Source organism: Erpetoichthys calabaricus, chromosome 14 (genome assembly GCF_900747795.2).
Source record: "Erpetoichthys calabaricus chromosome 14, fErpCal1.3, whole genome shotgun sequence".
Classification (NCBI taxonomy): Eukaryota; Metazoa; Chordata; class Cladistia; order Polypteriformes; family Polypteridae; genus Erpetoichthys; species Erpetoichthys calabaricus.
The window spans coordinates 107405838-107425038 of record NC_041407.2 but is presented as its reverse complement, the minus strand read 5'-3'; the positions used below and the strand labels follow the sequence as shown (position 1 = coordinate 107425038).

Below are 19201 nucleotides of genomic sequence, written 5' to 3'. Positions count from 1 at the left end.
TGTCTCTCTACAGTACACACTAACAATATATGTGAGAAAGTGCAGCAACAGACAATTGAAAAATAGGCACCAAAGCAACACGTATTGTAAGGAGTGCAATGTGGCAATGACTGAAATTGGCTGCTTTGAGCGACATCAGACTTTGCTGTGTAAAATGTATGTGATATGTGTGTGAAATCATAGAGTATTCAGGCTCATACAACATGCAAGACAGTAACATTTGTCAAAAGGAAATTTTTTTTGTTGATTTGATGTGTTAAACAATTGCTTTGTGTTCTTTTTTAAAAATGTTAGTTTTTGGAAAAATATTCAGCCCTGGGAGAAAAGAAACAAAAAAAAAATTAGCCCTAAAAGAGTTAAAAGTCTTTTCTTTTTTATTTGTCTTATGGAATACAGTGGTACCTTGACTTACGAGTGTCCCAACTAACGAGTTTTTTGTAGATACGAGCCGTCTCTCGGCTGATTTTTTGCTTTGATTTGAGAGCTAAAATTCGGGTTACAAGCCAGCTTCAGATACCCCACCGCTAGTTCACTCAGCAAACGCCACAACATCCGCCCAGCATCCCGTGCTTCACTCATTCACTTTAAGCGGTTAGCTCGCAGTGGAAGCATCAGTGTTGTGCTCGCATTTGTGCTTGCAGTTATTTTGCAAAACTTCGTTTTTCCAACCATGGGTCCGAAGAAAGCGAGTGCGAAGGACAGTGCTGAGAAGAAGCAGCGGATGATGCGCATTGAACTAAAGAAAGAAATTATAGAAAAATACGACCAAGGTGTGCGTGTAGTCGACTTGGCGAAGCAGTACGCGAGTAGCACTTCTACAATCTGCACCATACTGAAGCAGAAGGAGTCAATAAAGGCTATAACACCAGCCAAGGGCGTTAAAATAATTTCTAAACAGCGGACATCAATCCATGAAAATACGAAGAAGCTGCCGATGGTGTGGTTGACGGAGAAGCAGCTTGCAGGAGATACCGTGATGGAGGCTATAATATGCAAGAAGGCACGAGCTATTTACGCTGATTTGCTGCAGCAGACACCAGGCACTTCGACGAACGAGGCATCGGGCGAGCCGTTTAAAGCCAGTCGGGGCTGGTCCGAGAATTTTAAAAAGAGAACCGGCATTCACTCCGTTGTCAGGCATGGTGAGGCAGCGAGCGTGGATATGAAGGCAACTAAGGATTACCTAAAAACTTTCCGGAATTATAGCAGCTGAAGGATACATCCCCCAGCAAGTCTTCAACTGGAAGAAGATGCCAAGGAGGACTTATATAACGGCAGAGGAGAAGAGGATGCCAGGCCACAAACCCATGAAGGACAGGCTAACCCTCGCACTGTGCGCCAATGCAAGATTAAACCTCTGCTCGTTTATCATTCAGAAAACCCCACAGCCTTTGAGTCACAAAAGAAAACCCCTGCAAATGAAAGTGAGGAAGGCGTAGCGACAAAGCCAAAAATCAGAGAATAAGATTCAGTTATTCAGTTCAGTTTCTCCTCCACCTCCGTGAGCATCTTCAAGTTGTCTGATCTCCAATGTAAATGCTGTACATTATGCTTAAGAAAACCAGTTTATTGTAGTACATTCTATTGTATTGTGTTTTAATACAATATTCGTTCTTTATAAGTACATTTTTCTTATTTAAGAACATGTAACAAAAAAATTGCAGTGTTTTTTGGGGGTCTGGAACGGATTAATGGCATTTCAATTCATTTCAATGGGGAAAATTGATTTCACATATGAAAAATTTGAGTTATAAGCTCCGTCACGGAACGAATTAAACTCGCAAGTCAAGGCACCACTGTATTCTTATTTTCTGAGATACTGAATTTTGAGTTTTCATTACTTGTAGGCCATAATCAGCAAAATGAAAAGAAATAAACACTTGAAATATATCACTCTGTGTGTAATGAATTTTGAATTGAATTAATGAAATAAATTAACTTTTTAATGATATTCTAATTTATTGAGATGCACCTCTATATTGCTTACCCAATGTGATTTGTAGTGATGGACGAGCGATTGTTAAATGGGACGTGTGTTCAAACGGGATGGAGCTCATGTATTGAAGACCTCCTTTCCCCCATAATTCATTGCTCAACAGTGCCGTCATAAACTCTACAGTTCGACCCCATCTGAATGCACTTCCCACCTGTGCACTACCATAATATTTTTGAATATAAAATTAATGAGGGAAGGTGGGTCAATGTGCTGACTTAAGGAGAGAACGGGGTCAACAGTGAAAAAAATATCAAAAGTGTCCATGGAAAAGTATTGCATATTCCACAAATTAAGTCATTTAGTCGTATGCTCACAACATCCCCGTGTTTAGACCGAAGTGTTGTTACATAAATCATTTCTGGAAACGGCTAATTGTGAACTAAAATTGAACACACTCAAGACAAGTCTGAGCATTTGAATTGCATACCCACTCATTCACTGGTCAGGAGTCCTGTCTTCCATTCAAAAGCCCAACCTCATGTGAAGGGGGCTTCCTGTTTGTGGGCTACTTTCATTTTCCAAAAGGTATTTAACAAAATTTCAGCAAATAATTCACGCATTTTGTGCATTTGAGAGTATACGACTGGACGACTTAACATGTGATTGATGTGACACGAGTAACGCAAGTATTTTTTTTTTTTTTAACCCACGTATGCTTTTCATAGTTTGCCATTGTGCGGCACAGGTTACCATTTGGGTCTATTATATTAAATTTTTTTTCTCGTTCTGCATGAAAACATGAGACTAAAAATGTTTCTCGGCCATCACTACAAACTACAGTGCATCCAGAAAGTATTCACAGCTCATCACTTTTTCCACATTTTGTTATGTTACAGCCTTATTCCAAAATGGATTAAATTCATTTTTTTCCTCAGAATTCTACACACAACACCCCATAATGACAACATGAAAACAGTTTACTTGAGATTTTTGCAAATTTATTAAAAATAAAAAAACTGAGAAATCCCATGTCCATAAGTATTCACAACCTTTACCATGAAGCTCTAAATTGAGCTCAGGTGCCTCCTAGGCACACACCTGTCTATAGAAGGTCCCACAGTTGACAGTTCATGTCAGAGCACAAACCAAGCATGAAGTCAAAGGAATTGTCTGTAGACCTCCGAGACAGGATTGTCTCGAGGCACAAATCTGGGGAAGGTTACAGAAAAATTGCTGCTACTTTGAAGGTCCCAATGAGCACAGTGGCCTCCATCATCCGTAAGTGGAAGAAGTTTGAAACCACCAGGACTCTTCCTAGACCTGGCCGGCCATCTAAACTGAGCGATCGGGGGAGAAGGGCCTTAGTCAGGGAGGTGACCAAGAACCTGATGGTCACTCTGTCAGAGCTCCAGGGGTCCTCTGTGGAGAGAGGAGAACCTTCCAGAAGGACAACCATCTCTGCAGCAATCCACCAATCAGGCCTGTATGGTAGAGTGGCCAGACGGAAGCCACTCCTTAGTAAAAGACACATGGCAGCCCGCCTGGAGTTTGCCAAAAGGCACCTGAAGGACTCTCAGACCATGAGAAAGAAAATTCTCTGGTCTGATGAGACAAAGATTGAACTCTTTGGTGTGAATGCCAGGAGTCACGTTTGGAGGAAACCAGGCACCGCTCATCACCAGGCCAATACCATCCTTACAGTGAAGCATGGTGGTGGCAGCATCATGCTGTGGGGAACTGGGAGACTAGTCAGGATAAAGGGAAAGATGACTGCAGCAATGTACAGAGACATCCTGGATGAAAACCTGCTCCACAGCGCTCTTGACCTCAGACTGGGGCGACGGTTCATCTTTCAGCAGGACAACGACCCTAAGCACACAGCCAAGATATCAAAGGAGTGGCTTCAGGACAACTCTGTGAATGTCCTTGAGTGGCCCAGCCAGAGCCCAGACTTGAATCTGATTGAACATCTCTGGAGAGATCTTAAAATGGCTGTGCACCGACGCTTCTCATCCAACCTGATGGAGCTTGAGAGGTGCTGCAAAGAGGAATGGGCGAAACTGGCCAAGGAGAGGTCTGCCAAGCTTGTGGCATCATATTCAACAAGACTTGAGGCTGGAATTGCTGCCAAAGGGGCATCGACAAAGTATTGAGCAAAGGCTGTGAATACTTATGGACATGGGATTTCTCAGCTTTTTGATTTTTAATAAATTAGCAAAAACCTCAAGTAAACTTTTGTTCACGTTGTCATTATGGGGTGTTTTGTGCAGAATTCTGAGGAAAAAAATAAATTTTTAATCCATTTTGGAATAAGGCTGTAACATAACAAAATGTGGAAAAAGTGATGCGCTGGGAATACTTTCCAGATGCACTGTATATGGGATAAGTAACATTTTTTTTGTTTTATGATTTTTTAATGGAGTATTCCTTTAATAAAATGTATTGCACTATAACCTAACAAAGGAAACTTTACATACAAGAAAATAAAAAGAAATAAAAAAAGGCAGAGAAAGGAAGTACTAATTCATTGGAGTCCAGTAACTGTCACATTGAGGGAGGTAGCTGATGGTCCGACTATGGAGTCGGAAACTCGGGTCCCAGTTCTCACTAGAATGCTTAATGGACTCAAATAAGGTGAATACTCGTATCACTCATTTCCTATTTTCTCTACGGTTTTCTATTTCAATTATTTTCCTTTATTTAGTGTCAGCTTGTCTCGTCTTTTGTCAACACCTCAGCTAATGTCTGAATGCGGCATTTGCTGGAATGAAAAATGTAATGCATACGAGAAGTAAATTCATTACAAAATACATTCCAATAAAGAACGCACCGATAACATTATTGCTGAATATGTCCCACAGAAATCAAGTTATATTTTATGCATTTATTGGTACCAGCAGGGTCACAAGCCAGTGCTGCCCAAAACCAATTTCAAATTTCTAAGGGAAACAGTGCTGCAAGTCACCCGGGATAAAAGTGGCAGTGAAATATTCAGTGTCATTTAAAATTTTTATGCAAAGCACAATCGTGATGATGGGCTGGCACAGGTTTACCATTAAAATTGTCCAGTAAATCAGTGATATTTCATTGCATGGGGAAAACCATTAAAAATAAAGAATTATAAAGATTCAGTTCTTTAAAAAACAATCCCAACCTGTAGAAAAAGTAGACAAGACCACCCAGCGATGCATGACCAATAAAGAAAGAAATAAAACATACCTTCAGCATAGAGTCGCTCTGCCAGAAAAACAGCATCCCGGTAAGCATAGTGGTTAAGTGCATGCCACACAGCAGCCTGGCAGGACAAAAAAAAAAAAACAAAGAAGCCAACGTTAGAACGCCATGTTGGAATTCTGCAGTTCAACAGCAAGTTCTTTCCAAAGACTTCATAGCCATTATTTCTCAGGGCAGGAGCCAAAAAAATAGTTAGGAGGCTGTTGGCCATTCACTAGAACATCTTACACCCCAGGGTTTATTTCTCATTAATTTTATAAATTAACTGCAATTTAAGCAGTGACAAATTAAAAAAATTAATTATTTCAGTAATACAATGTACACTGAGATGTCAACCAGTGGTGAGAACTGTAAAAACCACTGCCACGTATTCCAGCTGTCTCTGTATGTGTGAATCCTTAAGCCCTTTTCGGTCAAACTCTTCATTGAAGTCATTTAAGGGAGTCTCAGCCACAGCAGTGATGGGAAAATGAAGCCTTGTGAAGCTTTCTTTCTATTTGTGCCAAAAAAGATTCAAATCTTTGAAGCCTCAGCCCCAGTATGAACAGCGACATCTGATGGTTAACTGAGGTCAAGGCGAGCTCTCAACAGCGCAAGTGAAGCAGCACTCACTGTTTCAGTCTCAAGTCACCAGTAAAAGGTCAGAAAAGTCAGTGTTCATTTAATTTTACGAAGGTCCTTGTCCATTTATACCATTTAACTTTTGAATGCCATTTTCCGCTGTTAGTTGCCACCTGTCACCAAAGCTCTCCAAATCTCTCTCTCCCTCCTCACAACCCAACATTGTTGAATGAGAATGATGCATTTTATATAGGCTACCTCTTAAATTTATCGGCAAAGCTGTCAAACCAATAAAGCGCACTGTAAAGCACTGATGACGTTCGAAGCTTCAAACGTCACAGGTCACATGACAGCAGTGTTTTGACACAAGCTCTGGCCCAGTGATTCAACTCACTACACTTCAGAATGACTGACAAGCTTCGACAAGTATCATTTTCCCCATCTATAATCAGACAGTCAAGTGTGAAAGAAATTATTTTTTATATTTTATCTCATGCATGTTGAACTCCAGGCCTGGAGGGCCGCAGGTTTTCATTCTAACCATTTTCTTAATTAGTGACTAGTTGTTGCTACTAATTAACTTCACTTAATTGATTTGCCATTTAAGACTCTGACTGTGGGCTTACCAGTGTTGGTGGTCCTGGGGGGGGCCGCAGTGGCTGCAGGTTTTCATTCTGTTTTCTTAATTTCTGACCAGCTTTTACTGCTAATTAATTTCTTTTCCCTTCATCTTAATAGCCCTGTTTTAAGGATTCAGTCCTCTGAATTGATTTGTGTCTTCATTAAACCGAAATGAGACGTGAAACGAGCCAACAGATGACCAGCTAAATTGGGGCTTCAAACTCCAACCAGGTTCTCAATGAGAAACCAATTCTTGCTGTTAATTAAATAAGTTTATTTTTACTGAACATTCCACAGATGCTCAATGAGATTGACATCTGTGGAGATTTCAAGACTCATTCAACACCCTGAACTCACTGTCAGGTTCCTGAGAACATTTCTGAACAGTTTTTGCAATGTGGCAGGAGGAATTTTCCTTCTGAAAGAGGCCACAGCCATCACTAAATACCAATGGCATGAAGGGGTGCAACGTGGTCTACAACAACCTTTAGGTAGGTAGGACGAGTCAATTTAATAGTCACAAGAATGCCAAGATCCAAAGTTTATGACCAGAATATCACATTGCCTCAGCTGGCCTTCCTTCTTCCCATAGTGCATCCTGCTGCCCCCCATGGGTAAATGACACACACACACCGTGCCATCTACATGATCCAAAGGAAAATGATGTATGTAATCATTAAACATCCATCCTTTTCTGAGATACTAGTAAGCCCGCGATTCGCTAGCGAATCGGAAATCCAAGAATGGCAATCAGTTTCTGTTCCGTCCGATATCTGGATGGATGACATATCATGGAGGGTGGGTGCGTCTGGGGAAATGTCATTTAATTAAATAGGCATATCTGTAGTAAAGTGGTCTCGTTTTGTGGAGACGTGATTCCGTTGCCTGTGCCGCCATCGACTGCTGGCAGAGTTTTGCACAGCAAGTGCAGTTTACAGGTTGTGGTGTTCGTGTGCCAGCCACCGAGTCTGGGAAGCCGCTGGGTTTGAGTCTGTGACCGTTATGTGATCTATATTACTGGCACAGTGGATTAGAGCAAGTGTAGTGTACAGGTTGTGTTGTTTGGGCGCCACCTACTGACTCTGGGAAGCCGCTGCGTTTGACTCTGGGGCGTGCGCCACGGTGCATTACGTTGTGTTATTTGGGCGCCACCTACTGACTCCGGGAAGCCGCCGCGGTTTGGGAAGTCGCTGCGTTTGACTCTGGGGCGGGCGCCAAACTGAATGACCGTTATGTGATCTACATTACTGGCACAGTGGATTAGAGCAAGTGTAGTTTACAGGCGGCGGGCTCGTTGCAGTGCGCGTGACATCCGGTGCACAACCTTCTCGTTTCTGTGGCTGTGTCGTTAGCTATGGGCGGGCTTGTTTCAGTGCGGCAGTGTGCATGCGCTTCGATGCGCCCTGGAAGCCGCTGCGTCTGACTGTGGGGCGAGCACCGCAGCGCAATATGCGCCTCGGTGGGAAGCCGCTGCGTGAAGACATATCATGGAAGGTATATGCGGTGGTGTGGGCGGTCGCGTCCGGGCGGCTGTACAACCCGCCGTGCACGCTTTACCCCAGGTGTAGTTCACGGGTCGTAGTCTCATTTCTGTGTTTTGTTTGGTTTGTGCCATGACTCCTTTTGAGATATTGTGGCAAGGTGTCCTCAGAATTTAATGGATGTTTCAGTCAATTCACAACACAGCCAAGCCAAACGTTTTCTCTTCGTGATGGTATCTCGCACTGCCACCTGGTGGAATCTTCCAGATTTACGTGAAGTACGTGTGCAAGTATAAACAGTACAGTAGCAGTAGCGTCCGCTGGAGCGTGTATTGCGTGAAGTATAAACCCGGCCTTTGAATGAAAACCTGCAGCCACTGCGGCCCCCCAGGACTGGAGCTTGAGATCCCTGCCTTAGTAGATGCCATTGTGACGAGACCATGAATATTATTAGGGTCACCTGGCAGTGCTTTTACATTGGCTGATCTGTGTTTAAAATAGAATGCGATGTTTCTACATGGCTGGTTATGCAGGAGCTTATTGTTAAAAGGATAACAAAGAAAAATCAAAATTGACCAATTCTAGTAACGTGAACTCAGGGATTGGAATCTGCCCTAAAAAAAAAAAAAAAAAAACCTGATTGGAGCATCCCTAACCTCAAATGAGCCGATCCCAAATAAAGTTGTCCGTTTACGCCATGCCACTTCCTAACTTGAGCTATCACTTGACTTTTGTTCATTGCATTCGTCTGACACCTAACCCAGCGCACGTCTCACTCCTTGCATTCTGCTGTGGTCACATTTGCTTTTAACCTTGAAATTTCTATAGGTTTGTGCATCCAAGATCAACGTACATTCTTGCTGCTTTATACCAACCTGAAAAACGTGCAATCACATGGTACTGAAGCAGTGCAATGCCCGCCTGCCTATTTATAATGCACTGCAGGCTTCATGAAGGCCACCACCTCAAAGGCCTACACACACACTCCACACCGCATTGTTGTGTTCCTTATAAAACGACAGCTGACGGCGCTCATTACGACATGTTATAAAATGAAGATTTACTGACCGAAAACTGCAGGCGGCACACTGGCGTCGGAGCTCATGGATCCGGCATTCCATGTTGGAATTATTCATAACAAACAGGGCTTGAATTCTGGCTCAGGATTGAGGGTATCCCACCTGTTATTTTAAAAATTCCACACAGTTTAACTTGATGGAGCAGGACAATACTACTGTGTTTTCAAGGCAGAAGGTAGCTGTCATAACATTTATGTTATAGAAAAATACACGATTGAGTCGCACATGCTTTGAGAGTGCAGTGACACCCGGCCACATGCCGTACAGTTTACTATCTTACCTTTGGTTCATTGGACATTCCAGCCGTCTTGGTGAATCCAGATGACATCACACCTGGGCATGGACGCCAAGCAGACATTTTATCACTTTACATATAAAGAGATATGATTCTACCAACATTAACCATTACTTTGCATAAGGGGGTTTCGGGGCCTTATAATAACGACAGCATTTCTCATTTAAAACTAATGTAGATAGACAATTGCAATCATTTTTTTTTTTTTTTTTTAAATATGCTTACATCAGGATTCACTTTTTCCACGTATTCTGTCCCATTAAATCAAGAGGAATGTGTAGTGGCCCGTCGTTAATCGAGAGAGGGAAAGACGATAATTGCCAGAGTGCTGCCGTTAACTGACAAACAGCTGAGCAAACCAAGGAGGACTACAAAACAAAACCAAGAGTAGCTGTGGATTAGACAAACTTGGTATTGATCTCGTTCCACTCCTTCACTCCAACAGCACTAAGACCCGAGGATCGTCGCCTCTTAGTACCGCAGTACGCAGTCTGATCTCGATCCGCAGCGAGTATGGTACCATCTCGAGTACGCTGCAACTGACCCAAAAAGACTCTGCGACATCATCGATGCCAAAGGAGCTTCAACGAAATTCTAAGTAAAGGGTCTGAATACTTGTGTCGATGTGGCATTTTAGTTTTTTATATTTAAAGAATTACTAAAATCCAATTTTTGCTTTCTTAAAATGGGGATATTGAGTGCTGGTTGATAAGGTAAAATATTAATATATATATATATATATATATATATATATATATTTACACACACACACACACACACACATACCTCTATATAAATATCTGTATCTATATATCTATATATTCATTGTATTCGTAGTCTGAGTCTCAACGACCTGAATTGTGTGAGTGGTTACCTACCAGGTAACGCTTGTGGTTGGTCTGCCATTCGGCAAACATCCGCCACGGTGCCCTCTTTCAGTTGCGAGAAGCAGATCATGGAATGTTGCATAGTTTACTGTCAAATAATGCAAAGAGTACACGACACGTGTTTCGCCCTAATCAGGCGAATTGAAATAAATAAAAGACGTCATCTACAAAACCCTTAGTTGGCATATCTGACAAAGGAGAAGTACCCAAGGACTGGAAAGTTGCAAATGGGACTCCAATTTCCAACAAAGGAGAAAAAGTGGATCCTGGTAATTACAGATTACAATGTGTCTTACCTCTGTGTCATGCAAAATTATGGAAACTACTGGGTGATTCTAATTGGCGGGACCCTGAGTTATGATGTATTACTGTGTTAATAATGAAGCAATCCAAACGAAACAAAAATCACAGTATTCCTGGATAAATGTACGAACGAGTGAAGCGCTCTTTTGTCGGCGAGTGAGTGGCAGAACAGGAAATTGCTGCCATCACCCCTAAGACGCTTGCGGATACCTCTGTCAATATGGAGCGCCCTATCGATCTGTGTTTGCAAGAAGTTGGTGACCATTTCCATCACTGAATGTGATTGGATTGTTTACTACACATCTATCGAGGTATGCACTGTATTACCGTATATACTCGCGTACAAGTCGGGTCTTGAAACCCAAAAAAAAAAAAAATTGATCATAAAAATCAGACCCTGACTTATACGCCCGTTCAAAAATAAATTTTACATCTTCTTGCCTCCGCCAATCTCGTGTCAGTTTCTCAAACACATCAGATTTTGTTACAGCAGCGCAGTTACCGATTTCTTTCGCTCTACAATGACGTTTAATTTAAAACCAGCTTCACATTTTCTTCTGATCGAACGCTCCATCATAGATGACGGATGCTCTTACGATGAAGGTGTATAAGAGCGTGAGTAACAAAAAACACAAAAAACAGTGCAAACGTCGCTTCGGACTAGTTCAGGTATTACCGTGTGGTCACGTAGGCACAATACATAAGAATTAAAGGCCGTGTGCCCTGTGGTTACTCTCTCAGGTGGGCGTTAGCATATTGTAATCTCATGGACCAATAGCATGAGTTTTCTGCATTTGTCTTACACGACCAACATTATAAAATACTGGAAACTATACGATAAAATCAAGTCCCGACTTCTCCGCGAATGAACTTAAACACAAGTACAGTGGACCCTTGACTTATGAACTCAATTTGTTCGCGAGGGCTGGTTGTAACTCAAGTTGGTTGTAAGTCAAGACTATTTTTCCCATAAGAAATAACGTAAATGCCCTTAATGTGTTCCGAACCGCCCACAGCAACACTTAACTTTTTTTAATAGAAAAGGGTTGTATAATGTGCATAATTTACCAAAAACACCAATACTTTTTCTAATGTACTAACCAAAAAGTTATAAAAAGTGCCTAGCCTACCAGAAACAACAATTTCATACTGTACTCACCATTTAAATTGACATCTTTGGCTTGCAGGAAGGAAGGAGGAGGAGAATGAAATGGAAGGTGGTTATTGTTTGGAAGGAGTTTCCTTATTCAAATCTTTTCTTTGTAAAATTGTTGAGATGGTGGATTTCGACATGCTGTGCATATTAGCGAGATCAGTCACACGAACTCCACTCTCATATTTCCACACAATTTCCTTCTTCGTTTCGATTGTGATCGCTTTCTTTACCTTCACTTCCTTCCTTAGCAATTATCGAAATAAATTATATAAATCACTGCACTGACCGAAATTACGTCCACAAACACATGTATCTGGGCTCCGACCGACGCTTACAAAGGCTCTCGGCTGTTTGATTACAATCGCACAAGCGGATACACGTGACCGCATTCGGGTCATAACGCAAGATGTTGGTCGTAATTCAAAACAAAAAGTTTGGTCGTAAAAAACAAGTTGTTCGCATGTCAGGTCAGTCGTATATCAAGTGTCGACTGTATATACGGTAATTTTGTTTCTATCATTTAACTACTACACGAGTAACACATCGTAACTCGGTATTCTCGCCCATTAGAATCTCCTTGTATAATCTAGATACAATGGAACCTTGGGTCACGGCCATAATTTGTTCCAAAACTCTGATCGCAACCCAATTTGATCGTGACTCAAAGTAATTTCCCCCATAGGATTGTATGTAAATACAGTTAATCCGTTCCAGACCGTACGAGCTGTATGTAAATATAAATTTTTTTTTAAAGATTTTTAAGCACAAAAATAGTTCATTATACCAGAGAATGCATAGCGTAATAGTAAACTAAATGTAAAAACATTGAAGAACACTGAGAAAACCTTTAGCAGAGAAAAGTAACATTGCAAGAGTTCACACTACAGCCTTATGAATCGCTCGCTGTAAACACTTTTTTTAATGAGTTTTAAGCATAGGGAAAAAAATGAAAGTTTTTATACAAAAACTAACCATAAACAACCAAGAAAACTAACTTTGCACGAGTCGAGTTCTGGCATGAAGGAAGTGAGCAGGAAGCTGGGTGGAGAGAGGAGGTTACAGTTTTGAGGTAAAGTCCCTCTGAGCGAAGCACATCTGACCGAGAACAATGTACTGTACAGTGAGAGACTGAACACGTGCGGAAATCATCGGCGCGTACGAACCGGAAGGGAAACTGGCTTGTTCGTCACCTGAGTGTGTGGTCATGAACAGATGCGAAAGTTTGGCAAACTTTTTTGGTCGTAACCAGATTTGTACGTGGTCAGAGACGTTCGTGACCCGAGGTTCCACTGTATATATAAAAGCCAAATATCACTGACTCACTTATCATGAAATCTTCCAAACCGTGAGGACTTGGGACTTGAAATTTGGAATGTAAGTTACCCTTGTTCGCCAAGAAACGGTTTTAAAAATTTCATGGTCCAAGCACGAAATTTTTGTATAGTTTTTTTTTACACCCGTTTGTATGTGTGTCCGCTTTTCACGAGAGAACTACTTAACGGATTTAGATCTTTTTTTTGGTTTCTATAATTTGCTCGAACATTCCACTGATTTTGCGACTTTCTCATCGCGCTGATCATCATAGTTTGCGTGCGGTACCGATTTATTAGCGCAAATCCGAGACGGGCTGCAGGGCCCTCCTCACTCACGCGTCTGCCTCTGGGCGTAACCTTAACTCTACTTAGTTAGGGAACGAGAGAACGACTTAACGGATTTAGATCTTTTTTTTTTCCTAGAATTTGCTTGAACGTTTTGGTTGATTTTGCGACTTCTCTCATTGCGCTAAGAATCAGAGTTCACTTGCATGAGTGATATATTTGTGCTAATCCGAGACAGAGGCTGTGGGCCAAGGGGATTGGGAAGAGTGACGTCAGGAGTAGAGAGCGGGGCCCTCCTCACTGTCCTGTTTCAGTAATAGGCGGGAAAAGCCAAGAGGGGATGGTTAGTAAAAAATAAATCAGAAAAGTACCCGTATGAAAAGAACATACTAAATAACAGCCAGTATGGGTTAATGAGAAAAAGAGCTTGCCAGACCAGTGTTTTAGTTTCTGTGAACAGGCAACAAGAATAGTTGACAAAAACAAAGCAAATGTCATAATTTACTTGAACTTTCAAAAAAATGTACAGGTCGCTACAAAAAAGACAGAGCAGCACATGAAGCCACGTAAAGCAGAGCAACCAAGATTCTTTCTCTGAATTACTTTAATGACACCAAGTTTGTGACAGCTGGTAAACATGGGAAACTCGCAGATGGCACTAAAATTGGAGGAATGGCAGACACGGAGGAGGCAGCAAAGATGAATGAGAAAGGCCTGAGCAAGTTTCAGAACTGGACAGACACTTAGAAAATGGAGTGAACTGTGGAAAAGAGCAAAGTGCTACACATGGCTAAAAGGAACGTCAACCATAAATGCAAGATGGGAGACACCGAGCTGCAGGAAGCAACCTCTGAAAAGGACTGAGAGGGGTTTATGTTGACAGGACATTTTCATTGTCTAAGCAATGTGCAGAAGCAAACGAAACAAACGAAATGTTTGATTATACAGTAATCCCTCGCTATATCGCGCTTCGACTTTCGCGGCTTCACTCTATCGCGGATTTTATATGTAAGCATATCTAAATATATAACGCGGATTTTTCGCTGCTTCATGGGTTTCTGCGGACAATGCGTCTTTTTACTTCTGGTACTTGCTTCCTCAGTTGGTTTGCCCAGTTGATTTCATACAAGAGATGCTATTGGCGGATGACTGAGAAGCTACCCAATCAGAGCATGCAGTTAAGTTCCTGTGTGCTGATTGGCTCAGTGACGGAGTGCTGCATTAACCAGGAAGTCTCATCTCACTCATTCAGCATTAACGTGCTACTGCTGCAGGGGCCGTGTCCAAGCGCCAACAGAAGATGCAAATGTTTGCAGAAAAGGTAAAAGGTTTGGATATGCTGAAGGAAGGGAACAGCTACACCGCTGCAGGACACCATTACGGCATCAATGAGTCCACGATTCTTTTTATTTAAAAAGGAGGAAAAGCATATAAGATCTACGGCCGCAGTGTCCTTTAACCAAGGCGCAAAACGAGTTGCAAGTGGACGTGATAAGGCAGTAGTCTGGATGGAATCTGCTTTAGGGATTTGGATTGAAGAACAATGGCGGTGCTACACAGTCGCCTGAAGAGGCTCCTTTAGAAGAGCTGTAACGCTCTCCTTTGTTGTGCAGTAAAATTAAACTCATCGTTATCGGACAAGTCGTCGTGTCATTGTTGGTGAGTAACCATAATTAATTATCTACGTACAGTACTTATTACATGTACATAGTTTAGTGTCACTGTACACACATTTTACTGTATACAATTTTTCTCGCATTGTACGTATTTATTGCTGGTGGCCTGTCTGTCGTAATGGCTGTAACATATGTGATATCGGAGACGCTCGATATCTTTAAAATAATATTTAGGTTTTACTGTATATAAACTGTGTTTACATAGATATTAGGTAAGATTCGTTGAAATTATGTAAGAGAATACAAAGGGTTTATGCTGTATAATTGTGCAGGAAATGTTTATAATAGTGTGGGAGAGTTTATAAGGGCTTAAAATATATAAAAATAACCATATGAACATATGGTTTCTACTTCACGGATTTTCACCTTTCACGGGGGGTTCTGGAACGCAACCCCACGATGGAGGAGGGATTACTGTACTGTAAAAACTGTTTATATAATGTACTGAGTTCACTAAACAAGTCTGATGGACTGAATGGATTCCTCTCATTTGTCAAAGTTCTGGTCACCACAGGAGGAGGAGGTTGGGCGCATTCGCTGATGGCACACCCACCACATGACAACACCCGGATTGGGACAGAGTGCAGCGGGCGACACCTCAGTACGACTCTGGAACAGTGTGAGGTTTTTTTTTTTTTTTTTTTTAAATATACGGTAGCTGGAGTGCCAATCCTGCCACCAACCGCCAAGTTCATCCCTGTAAGTCGGAGGACCTGGATGCAGATTAACGTCACACCCAGGACGAAGCCTTACAGGTTTAGGGCTTTGCTGAAGGGCCCAACAGAGTAGAGTCACTTCTGGTCACCACACTACAAGAAAAACAGAGCAGCACTTGAAGATGTGCAAAGGTGAGCAGCCAGGAGCATCACGGGACTCAAGTGCACGTCGTACCGTGACAGACGCAGAGAACTGAGCCTGTTGGGTCTCGAGTAAAGGAGACGGCATGGGGACCTCATCCAGGTCTTCAAAATGCTCAAAGCAGTTCCTGCAGAATTCTCTCAACTGAACGGTGGATGACGCACTCGAGGACACCGACGGTAATTACGCGGAACATGGAAGCCAGAAAGCACTTCATTGCGCAAACAGTTGTGGAACAAACTACTGGCACATGGAGGTGAAGCAGAACCCCCTTTAAGAAGGATGTGGCAGAGCTATGGGGACAGCTCAGCTATTAGCCAAACAAACAAGTGATAAATGGACTGGAAGGTCTGCAATCATCTGTCAGATTTCTTATGCCCGAATACTTACTGAAGGCGCTACATTTATATGGGACAATAAGGACCCCAAAAACCTACAGTGCTGTTATGCCGCAAATGGTATCCTTGCTAAATTAGTGATGGTGGTATTAGAAATAGGAATTACACCATAAGGCACAAAGACAAATTTAATCAAAATAACGTGGGCTAGAAACAATACAGAAAGATAAAACGTGAACTTCCACCATGATGTCACGACTGCAAGCCACCCAAATTTATAAAAAAAGTTACATTTAAAGACAGGCGGTCATTTCCAAGTGGTTCAAAAACGCCACCATCGTAACCGTGTTAAAGAAGTCCACTGTCTCTTCTCTCGATGGCTATCACCCTATAGGACTCAACACTGGACATCATGAAGAACTTCCAGACACGAGTCGTGGGCCACCTGAACGCTGGACTTTCCAAACGGCATGGCCCATCACCCAAATGTTTGAAACGAGGATGCCATATCATCTATTCTTCATCTGGCCAATGTCCCACCTGTTCATAGACTCCAGTTTAGCATTTAACAACATCATCCCTCAGAGGTTCAAAGGGAAAGTTGGGTCTGCTAGGCTGCAACTGGATCCTGGACTTCCTGACAGACAGATATCAGAAACACCACCTAAATGAGTGCCAGTGCCCCTTCAGAGTACTCTGCCCACTTCAGTTCATAAAGCTCTAACGCCATCTTTAATTTTGCGGATGACACAATGATGGCGGGTCTCATTAGCATCTGGGATGAGTCAGCTTACAAAATGGAGATACGATGACTGGCAGACTGCTGCAAATGCAACAATCTGTCTCTTAATACGAAGAATATGAAACAGATGACGGTCTACTTTGCCGTCCAGGAACCAAGGTACACCGAGGGCTCTCTCTGGTCGAGATCATCAAACTCCTGGGTGTGAAGCTGACCTCGATATGCAAGAATGCACTGCAGCATCTCCACTTCCATTAAGGGGGGCCCAAGGAAGGCAAGACTACCTCCCCACATTCTACAGGGGCGCCATCGAGAACGTTCTGACCAGCTGCATCACCGTCTGCTTTGGGAACTGCAGAGTCACTGACTGTACACAACAAAAAAAGATCACGGGGACCTCCCTGTCCTCCATTAACGCCATACTTATTAAGTGTTGCTTCTGGAAAGCCTACAGGACTGTGAGGGACAAATCCCATGCTCTCCTTGTCCTACTTTCATAGATAGATACTTTATTAATCCCAAGGGGAAATTCACATACTCCACCAGCACCTTACTGATACAAAAAAAAAACAATATTAAAGATTGATAATAATCTGCCAGAAGGTTCTGGAGCATCTGCACCAGTTCTGCAACATCTTGAACTCTGAACTGTCCCTTGCGGTTCATTATTAAGCTGCACATTTGTGGCGATTGTTCTTTTTAGCATTACTTGTTACAATGTATTTATTACTACCTATTTCAACATATTACATATTTTTTTATCCATGATCTAATTCTAGTTCTGTTCTTAACCTGTCCGGTGCTTATGCACGTTACTTCATACCACCGTACACTGCAATATGGTGTATGGACAATAAAGGCACTCGACTCGACTCGAAGCAGCGGCCTTGGCTCAGGGCTCCACTCCGAACGGCTCTGCCTTGGTCAGTGTGTCCAGTTGCTCTCAGACTGGCATACAAAGTCTGACAATTTGAATACGAGTGACTTGAGTGGCACACCAGCAGGATTGTCCAGATGCCCCTTGGCAGGCGGGCAGACAACTTCAACTGCTTATTATTTTAATTTTAAATCCGTTTAAGAAGCAAGGCGCTATACAAGATCACGACGGTGGGCTGAACTCAAGAAGGCCTGATGTTTATTTATCAAGGCGATTCTACAGACCCCATAAACGTTCACAATTTTCCACTTTAGAGACTACCCGGTCATTCAGTTTATGGTGCCCGCTGCTCTTGTGGCACCCACTGGTGCCAGTTTTGCCCTTCAGTAACCCACCGACGCACGTCATTTAAGAGTTCACCAAAACCGCCGTGAAAAAGTAAAAAGGAAAAGCAAACTTGGGGCAGAAAGTGCTCGCCGCTCACCCCGCAGCTCCATTTGAGCCTCCGCTCGCCTTCTCCATTCACCTGACAGCCGCTCGCCTGCGCTTCCCCCCAACACTTCCACGGCTCCCTGCGTCGCGTTCAGGAGCTCCACAGGGGCACAATGAGGCTTATTCGTTGTCGGCCTCGCGCGGTCTTGAAAATTCCTGCAAAGCGCCCGATAACGATGTGAGAATGGAACACTGTGCCGCCTTCCCGGTCCGCAGTAGTAGGCCTCTGCGGAGCGCTCTCCGTCCCCGGCCTCAAGTGGCAGCAGCTCACGGCCGCCAAACGCACACTGGCGGGGGAGCGGGAGGCCTCGCACTTTCAAGTTTAAATCCAAACGCCGCGCTTCGCTTCTGTTACCTGGACGGGTTCCTGCAGCACAGTCATCCCGAGAATCAAGCGCCTTCCCTCTCGCTCGCTCGCACTCCCGCTCTCGCACACTCGTAGCCCTTTGCCGTGACTCTCCCCTCCGCTTTACTTCAGTTTCAGGCCCGAGCAGCTTCCGAGAATTTCAAACACACAGCGACCGTTACCGACGAAACCGAGCCGTGGCGGAACTTGCCGAAGACTCCGACCGGAAAGTGTCGAGCGGCAGCGGAAATGCACGAGCCGGGGATCGCGGCCGCGCGAATCGCGAGTCTCTGATTGGACGACTTCTATTTAGTTATTCCACTCGGCTCTTATAATAAAAAGAACAGAAAATGAAGGCGAACATCGAGGTCGGACAGACGCGGAGGTCCCGGCGATCTTCAATTGGATTATAGAGAATATTAGAGCGGAGGTTACGGCCATGATTTAAATTACTCGATAAATATGGAACACTTAGCGGGTGTAATTATTCTAGAGATGACACCCAAATGTATTTCATTTACGTTGTTACACTCCCAGCCAAATTGCATATTCATAAATCTAAAAATAGCAGTCATAAACGTCCATCCAACTCCAGCCATTTTCTAATCTGCTTCAATAGATCAGAGTGCAGCACTCCATGCAAGGCAACAACTCACCCTGAACAGGATGCCGGTCCTTCACAGGGCACACTCAAACCACATTCATTCATTCCTCATTTCTT

At 43.0% G+C, this 19201-nt stretch overlaps 1 protein-coding gene across 1 annotated transcript in view; it reads right to left on the bottom strand.

The window, feature by feature from the left end:
• The window catches only part of cdc27 (cell division cycle 27), an 80956-nt gene extending 62263 nt beyond the window's left edge, over positions 1 to 18693 (bottom strand). The window contains exons 1-2 of the mRNA XM_028818726.2: positions 18490 to 18693; positions 5156 to 5231 (exon numbers count right to left, since the gene is read on the bottom strand). Of these exons, the coding sequence (XP_028674559.1) occupies positions 5156 to 5231; positions 18490 to 18516 (103 nt within the window). The 5' untranslated portion in view covers positions 18517 to 18693. The remainder of the gene's footprint in view (positions 1 to 5155; positions 5232 to 18489) is intronic.
• Positions 18694 to 19201: the final 508 nt, after the last annotated feature.